Genomic DNA, 8,480 nt, shown 5'->3' with positions numbered 1-8,480 from the left:
ATTTTGAGTTAATTAAATTAAGTTATTCGAGTTATTCGAATTATTCAAGTCAACTCGAATAAGAAATTTCGGATTTCAAGTTGAGTTGAGTTGAATTTTTACAATTCAAATAACTCAAATAATTTGAATAACAGATTAGTAAAAATATCGTTTTGGCTCCTCAATTTTGAGAATGAGCAAATTAATCTCTTAACAAAAATTAAAAAAATAAAAATAAATTTCAAATTTTGAAAATAATTTTAAAATTCATAATATTTATAAAAATTTTAAAATTTTATTTTTAAAAAAAGTATAAATTTAAAAAATCTAAAAATATATCAAAAATTAATAAAATAATAATTATGGAATCTAAATAAGTGATTAATGATTCAAGTTTATTATACTAAAATTTTTTATTTTTATTTTTGCTTTAAAAAGTTTTCAAATATATATTGTTTCAAATTTATGTATTTTAACATAGAAATAGTTATATTGTACAAGATTTTAATTTAACATTATTAATTTTTCTAATTTAACTCGAACGGTTTCACTCGACTTGATCGAACGCTCACCCCTAATTCGAATTATCCGAAAATCCAAATAAAAAAAGACAAAACTGCATTATGTTGATAAATGTTTACCTTTTCTAATGTTAAAAGTCAAAAATATCAAGCTGCAAAACTAGATTATTTTGATAAATGTTTACCCATTAGTCTTACTTTCCTTCTCGAATTGCTCCACTTTACTTGTTTTCCTTTATTCAAAATTAATATAAAAGCTTGTATTTTGTCTACTAGTAAAATAATCAATCCATGTAAATGAAACAATGAGTATAAATAATAAGATTCGTTAATTCGACTCAACTTGACTTGAAATTTTAACTCGATTCGAAAAAAATTTAAATCGAGCTTAATTGCAAAAATAGGATTCGTCAACTCAACTAATTCGAAATTTTTTTATTCGATTTGACTCAACTTGATCGAATACTCACCCTTAACTAATTTCTTCTCGAAGTTTAAATGGCATCAATTGATATTTGTTTAAAAAAAAAAAAAACCCTAGATAATGTAACAACTAACTCGGAGAAAATATTAAATAATAATATGTATTGACATATTTCATTTCTATTTTCTCTTTTTAATCCTTTTCTAGCTTTACTTAATAATTTAGAGAAATGATTAGATTCATATTAAGAATTTTATTAGAAAATTTACACTATTTTAAAATTCAAATCCATTCAACTTTCAAAATATTCAACCCTAATTTATTTCCAAAAACTTTATCTCTGATAATGGAAGAAATTATTATCAAAGAAAATAGAAATCCTAAAGATTCTATGTTATTTTACAAGCAGGTACATCATGGAAACATTTAAATTAAAAAAAAAAAAAAAAAGGCTCTTCTCAACTTAAATGTGCTAGAAATTTATACAGTAGAATGACAATAATCTATGGAACCAAAAACAAAAAGAATAATAAAAAATAATAATGGCAAGAGTCAAACATATTAATATTCAGAGTCGTTTGTCCGGCAAGAAGCTGAAAGATCTTCTCTCATGTTTATGGTTGATTGTTGAACTAATCGTACCAATGCCTGTACCACCTCAGCTATTGAAGATCTAAGATTAGGATCCAACTGAACAAAGAAAGCAGAAAGGAAAAAAAACAAAAGATTGTTAGAACTTGTCTAGGAAGATGATAAATTGAAAGGACAAAGCAGCATTTTTTGTCCCTAATCTTGACATTTTTTCTCAACTTAATCCCTAGACTTTTTTTTGGTCCACATTATTTATGAAACTTGCAATTTTTCCCTATTTTGGACTATATGATAACATGGCACTTTGATATTGTGCCACGGAATAAAATGAAGCATACCATGCTAAACATTTACCCATATCAGATGCCCCAGTCCGAATATATTAGAGATATTTTGATGATTGAAATGTTGTTGCTCACCTGTATACAGAGGGCAACAATATCAGCAAATGGAGGGAGTGATTTGGGAGGATAGAGGCCCCTCAAGGCAGGATCAACCATTCCTGCCAGTGCATCATTGTCATGAAGCTGAGGTCTGGCCCATTTCACTAAGCACTGTTCTGATCTTGGTCTTTGACTGATATAAAGAAGCAGCAATTCAACTATTAACTCAAGACACTATAATTCATTTGGCTAAATGATAGGAGGACTGAGTGATTTAGGCTTACTCATCCAAAGGCATCCGACCAGTCAATAGTTCTAACATTACCACCCCGAAACTGTAAACATCACTCTTTAGTGTATATGCTGATGGTTGTGCACATTCTGGAGCATTGTATCCCATCCCGAGGTTCTGGCTTGTACGCTGAAATGAATTGTTTCGAAAAACTTTACACTTCTTGCATAGAAAATATGAAGGCAAGAGGATGCAACTTTATTTTTCTAAGGTAATCTTCACGGTTGAAATACTAATGCAGAATGGCTTCCATACATTCCTTATATAAGAGATGATAAGCTTCTTTTATTAACAATACCTTCATAATAGATTTGCATGCAGGACTAACAAAACACTTTTAAACTTACTTAGAAAAGTTAAACCGGTTTTCAGGGTATATTTGAATTGATCAGAAATTCGCGCAACTCTGTCAAAATTTTGAGTGAAGGACATATTTATTCTCTAACCAAATAAAAAAGGAATCTATTAGATTTCAAGATATGCTAACCAGATGAAAGCTTGCCATGCCGTAGTCAGATAGATGAGGATTGAGTTCAAGATCAAGCAAAATATTGGATGACTTGATGTTCTTATGAACCATAGATGGAGAACAAACGTCATGGAGATACCTGAACAAAGCAATTTCCACCACATGGTTAAATTTTTAAGCAAAAGAACAGCAACATTTCTAAGATACTGTATCATCACTCAGTAGGAGGTGAAAGGTTTTGGCAAGACAATGCAATATCATGATGAGTTAAGAAAATGGTGTTATCTGAGCAAACTCATGATCCAATTTAAACTCAAAAGTGGTGAGCGTAGCATATATGGATTAAGTATTTGAGTTAAAGTCTGAAACTGCTAGTTGAAGTACACACCAACACTATGTGCTAAATTTTGTAAACATTGTAGATTTTAAAATCTCGGAGTGATGCTATTGTTGTTTGATCTAACCAATACTGAAAAAGAGGGAACAGAAGAAGATGCTGAATTATTGAAAACAAAAAAGAATGTATGGTGACTTACTCAATAGCCCTGGCTACACCTAAAGCTATTCTAACTCTGGTATTCCAAGTTAGGGGTTTGCTGAAGTCATCTGATAAATGTAGGAACTCATGAAGTGAGCCATTCCTGAAATAGTCATGTATTAGCATGTTATGCCCTTGTTCTGAACAATAGCCAACAAGTTCAGCAATGTTAGGATGGTGAAGCTTAGAGATGTTTGTAACAAGTTTTGAGAATTCCTCAGGCTTCTGGCCTTGAAAATGTGAGGAATCTATCTTTTTCACTGCTAAAACCTGAGACCAAGATATATACATACAGGAGCAAATGAGATGGCATCTTAGACATATATTTAAAAAGAAATGAAGAGAAGGGGAGAACAGAAAAAAAAAAATGCTAACCTTTCCATCTGGATATTTTGCCCTATAAACGCGACCAATGGTGCCCTCACCCAGAAGTCGACCTGGTGCAAAATTATCAGTACTTTTCTGCAAATCTGCCAAAGAATAAGGTATAGCTTGAACAGAAGTGCTTCTTCTTCCTTTCAGACGGTTTGCAAACTCATTTTCACTGAAGGACACACGACCTGAAACCGAACGTCTAAGGCCCATTGATGGAGATTTTAGCAAAGACTTAATATCTCCATTACCTGGATCCATTGACTTAAAATCTGTAACAGATAACTAATCAGTTAAATTGATCAATGGAAAACAATTATTAGTTAGTTAGCAAGCAATCAGAAGATGCCCAAAAGGCAAAAAAAAATAGGAAGTTACCGATCAAGATATATATAAAACATGCCCCTATTCTCTGCAAAACTCTTAAGAGTGAGAGTAACAAATATCTGCTTGAAAAGTTTGTCCAGCCTTTTTTGCAAATCCCAAAAATATGTGTATATGTATAAATGTATATATTCACATAAAAGTATATTTTGATTGGCACCATGCATTGTAGGGAAAGAAGCATATACTGCACTTGAAACATGGATACTTTCATGCTTATGCTAAATGAGCACAATTCAAACAGTTAGGGAGGCAACTCTACATGTGATTGCTACATGCAGAAACCACAAACAAATGTATACCTTTGGGTTCTTTCAAAATGCCAACATATGATTCAGCGCCTAACTCTTGTGAATGAAGGGGAGTAAAACCTTTACGCCCACTCATCTTATCATCATCGAGGAAAAGCGAGGATGGGGGAGGTGACCTTCTTCTCCTTGTAAATGCAAACATAAGGAGAAGGAGAAGGAGAAGAGCAAGTCCACCTAAAGATGAAAAAGCTATAATTAATCCATTCTGAAGAGATTTCTTTGGACCTTCACTTTTCTTCTCTTCTGTAGCGGGACGGCGACGGTGTTGTACACCAGGGGGTGGAGGAGGAGCTGGCCCAGTTGACCAAGAATTTCCTCCGGTTCTTCCAAAGTGATGATTACAAGTCAGGAAACAACTTTCAGGGAACTAAAAGAATTATAAGAGTGAAATATTGTACGATACCCACTTTAGATTGTCAATCCCCTTCAACTCATTAGGAATCCATCCAGTAAATTCGTTATTCTCAACATTCCTGCAAGAAACGAAAGTGACAGAGAGGTGTAAGGTCTCCCTAATTTTTCATCAGCATTAATGTCGGAAGAAAAAGGAAAAAAAAAAAAAAGAACAGAAGACTATCATTTTCAACAAGTTTTATCCGCTAATCACGTACAGATCATTGAGGGGAAGGTCAGTAAGGACATTTATTGATCCAGTGAATTGGTTGTTCTGTAGATGCCTGTATAAGTGAAAACAGAGTCAACAGTAAAGCACTTGGAAGAGTAAAGAGAAAAAATAAAATACGGAATGAGAAAATTTTGCCACTTACAAAGTGTTTAAATTTGTAAGATTTGCAAATGAATTTGGAAGCTTGTCAGACAGTTGATTGTTGGATACATCACTGTAAGTCAGTTCATAAGTTAGTGAAACTAAGCACTAACGTTTGCAACTTTTCACCAATAATTTGGATAAATCTCAAAAATATAGTTAAATTTTGTTTCAATATTCAATCTCATACATAAACTTTTAATTTTGGGCAACCATACATGTGGAACTTTGATTTTAGTTGAATTGTAAGCATAAACTTCAATCTTGATTCAATTGTAAAAATTTATATAATAATAATAATAATAATAATAATAATAATAATAAATAAATTTAAAATGATGCCACCTTACTGTCAGTAATAATGTTAATGGTTGCGAAAATTAAAATTAAAATTAAAATTAAAATCAAAATCAAAATCAAAATCAAAATCAAAATCAAAATCAAAATTAAAGTTTCAAATATACAATTATCCAAAATCAAAGTTAATATATTAAAATCGACATTAAATTTAAGTATTCAAGTTCACATACAATTTTAAGATTTATGCTGTACTTACAATGATTTAAGTTTTTGGACTTTGCCAAACATATCGCTCAACTGACCCTTGAGTTGATTGTGGCTAAGATTTCTGCAGCAACCAACCAAATATTTAGACATGGTAACAACTGATGAAATTGTAATGAAAATAGAAAGAAACTACTTCACTTACATGTCTTCAAGGTTGGTCATCTGAGATATCGAGTAAGGCACGTTACCATTAAAATTGTTTTCAGAAAGGTCTCTGCAAATTGAGCTCATAAGATATATGAGATACTATAGAGAAAGAAATAAATGCAACTTGGATATGCTGTGAAGATCAAAGTGATCAAAAAGAAACTTTCCCATCATTCGGAAGATATATCTCTAGCAGATGGTGTTTGCCTTAAAACAAATTAACCTTACTTAGATCATTTGATTAAGTAAAGCTAGAAAGACAAAGTGTTAGTCTTGACCTTTACATATTACCGACAATGAAGAAGAGGAATATTTTAACTAATCAAGTTTAAGAAATAAAACTAAATAATAATTTACACCATTTTTAAAAGCTGCAAGCAACATGACTTTAAAACAGGAAAACCAATGGCCACAAAATTAAGATCAGACTGGGGAACTCCATTAGTTATATTCCGAATATGACTTGCAAAGAAAAGAAGAAAAAAAAAAATAAAGCTTTCATGCTGATTAACTTAGATCAGCTGACTTACATGCGTTGAGCATTGGGAGGTAGTTGATATGGAATATCACCATTGAGATTGTTTTTGCTCAAATCACTGTATCAGGACCAAAAAATGCATAGCCTTCATATTATGTTTTCCAATAGGTAATTTCTTTTAAAGAAAGAAAATATAACATTAAAGATTGCTTATTTCTGGAGGCAAGTTCTCACAAGATCTTTACTGAAGACAAGCTCGATAACTGGTACCCCAATTGTCCACTGAGTTTTTGGTCGCTTAAATTTCTGCAAGATTTTAATCCAATTATGTCCTGTTGAATATAGAAAATGCAAGACTGGTTCCCCGGACAGATAGGGAAGAGTAACAGAAGTATGGGAATAACCTACATTTCAGTTACAGATGAGCCTGAACATTTGATCCCTTTCCAGCCATCACCACATGGATCACCACCACTATCCTTCCAACCACTCAATTGGGCTGGACTATTTAGACTTTTAAACATCACATTAAGGGCAGAAACTATAAGAATACAATTACCGAGCGTCAAAATTGCCATGCAGAAGGAATTATGTTTATGTTAGTGCACTAGACATCCGAGTTCTTAAGCCAAAAAGGATAATGCTTGTGTCACGGTGCTAGATAATGTAAACAATGATCAAACATATGATAATATAAGAAGAAATTAGTGTATTTGCCTTTTATTTTTATTTTTTTCTCACGAAGCAAAGGGATCTATTTCGAATTTCAAGAATTTACATACATGTATAATTAGCATTTACATTAGCATCTAATATCCCCATAACATAGGCAAATGACTGTTGCCAAATATAATATGTTTGTTGAATTCTCTAGACTCTAAATAAGAGTAAAAAAGGGAGCAACAAACATGGATTGAATTCTTAAATAACATGCATATCAAGAATTGCAGTTTAATAGGGCATATTATATGCATACCATCTGGGGAATCTGTCTTGGAATGGACAAAAGAAACAAGGGTACCAAGAAAAAACAGGAAACTTCTTTCAACAAAATGATGCATGTTCCAATGCCAGAAAAACCCAACGAAAAGGCAGAGTGGGAATGTGGGGTTCAATTCCTTTCATGCGTAAACCCAAGCAGGAGGAAAAGGAAACAACAAACATCAATGACAACAATCTCCTAAAAACGGAGAAACTTTTTAGGTTTCCCTTGGTGTTTTTTTTCTTTCTTTCTTTCCCTTTCCTTTTCTTTATGTTTCGTAGATTGTTCTTCTTTTTTTTTCTCTTTCGAATAAGCTAAATTTGGTTAAGAGGAGGATACCTCTAACAACGGTGAGAGGAGATGTAAAGTGGCGAAGCTGAGGAGAAATAAAATAAGAGCCTTCCAATGGTTCCGGATCTTTCTAACACTTCCTTCCGGCCACCTTTCATAGTATAACAAATATTTCTATTTCTTAATATAAGGTACGGTAGAGTACTCTTTTTATTTCTCTTTTTCACTTATTTTTAGCTTTCCAAATCAAGATCATATTCAAAGTTTTAAAGATTAAATGGTTGCAAAAATAAGATTGTGTGCATAGCCAAATTATTAATAATATAGTACCTAGCGATATCATAACCCAAATTTGCTAGTTGAAGAAATTAATTTGTGGTTTGGTTAAAGTGCCTTTCCAATATTTGCTCTGCTTTTGTAAAATTATAACACCCCTTACTCGAGACCGTCACCGGAGTCGAGCACGAGGCGTTACCTGACTTAACTTACTAATTTGGGGCATAAAATTTATTTTTAAAATTAATTTATTTACATTCATTCAGTATGTCCCTAAAAAGGGCCCTCGAGACCCTAAAACATGCAATTGAAACGGTTCGGGACCAAACTGGGAATATTAAAAATTTTTCGAATACTTACACAAATCAAAACAATTTATTTCATTATTCCTTATAAAACTGTCCACCTGCATCATAGTCACTAAATAAATCATAACTCGAGTCACAAAACTCAAAATTTAAATTCGTGAATTTTCCCTGAAACTAGACTCATATATCTTCTTATTACTTTTTTTTTTCCAGAATTTTTGGTCTAGCTAATTAGTACAGTTTATTAGTTAAAGTTTCCCCTGTTGCACTGTTTGACTACTCTGACCTCTCCTCACTACAAATCAATTTTCTCCCTGTATAGAACTCAAATAACCATGTCGTTTGTTTCTCTTGAAATTAGATTCACTAAGGAATCTAGAAATATAAACTATAACTCCTAA

General features: G+C 32.2%; 1 protein-coding gene across 1 annotated transcript; it reads right to left on the bottom strand.

Moving 5' to 3' along the window:
- Positions 1-1,221: 1,221 nt before the first annotated feature.
- LOC108478086 (protein STRUBBELIG-RECEPTOR FAMILY 5-like) lies at positions 1,222-7,671 on the bottom strand. Its single transcript, XM_017780515.2, has 16 exons — positions 7,199-7,671; positions 6,631-6,763; positions 6,457-6,528; positions 6,275-6,340; positions 5,740-5,811; positions 5,587-5,658; positions 5,032-5,103; positions 4,876-4,941; positions 4,672-4,737; positions 4,256-4,587; positions 3,573-3,841; positions 3,196-3,467; positions 2,678-2,798; positions 2,183-2,319; positions 1,935-2,091; positions 1,222-1,614 (listed from the first exon to the last, which is right to left on the bottom strand). The coding sequence occupies exons 1-16, from the start codon at positions 7,281-7,283 to the stop codon at positions 1,486-1,488; spliced, it is 2,121 nt and encodes a 706-aa protein (XP_017636004.1). The 5' UTR covers positions 7,284-7,671; the 3' UTR covers positions 1,222-1,485.
- Positions 7,672-8,480: the final 809 nt, after the last annotated feature.

The sequence above is a fragment of the Gossypium arboreum genome, chromosome 6 (genome assembly GCF_025698485.1).
Source record: "Gossypium arboreum isolate Shixiya-1 chromosome 6, ASM2569848v2, whole genome shotgun sequence".
NCBI lineage: Eukaryota > Viridiplantae > Streptophyta > Magnoliopsida > Malvales > Malvaceae > Gossypium > Gossypium arboreum.
The sequence above is the reverse complement of the archived record's forward strand: the minus strand, read 5'-3'. Positions and strand labels throughout refer to the sequence as shown.

What these genes read in the sequence shown, in the direction of transcription:
- LOC108478086 (XM_017780515.2), bottom strand. Translation starts at nt 7,283, where the DNA reads ATGCATCATTTTGTTGAAAGAAGTTTCCTGTTTTTTCTTGGTACCCTT. An exon ending in GTCCAAAAACTTAAATCATT is followed by an intron (nt 5,104 to 5,586) that starts GTAAGTACAGCA and finishes ACTGACTTACAG; the next exon opens with TGATGTATCCAACAATCAAC. An exon ending in GCATGGCAAGCTTTCATCTG is followed by an intron (nt 2,320 to 2,677) that starts GTTAGCATATCT and finishes AATTCATTTCAG; the next exon opens with CGTACAAGCCAGAACCTCGG.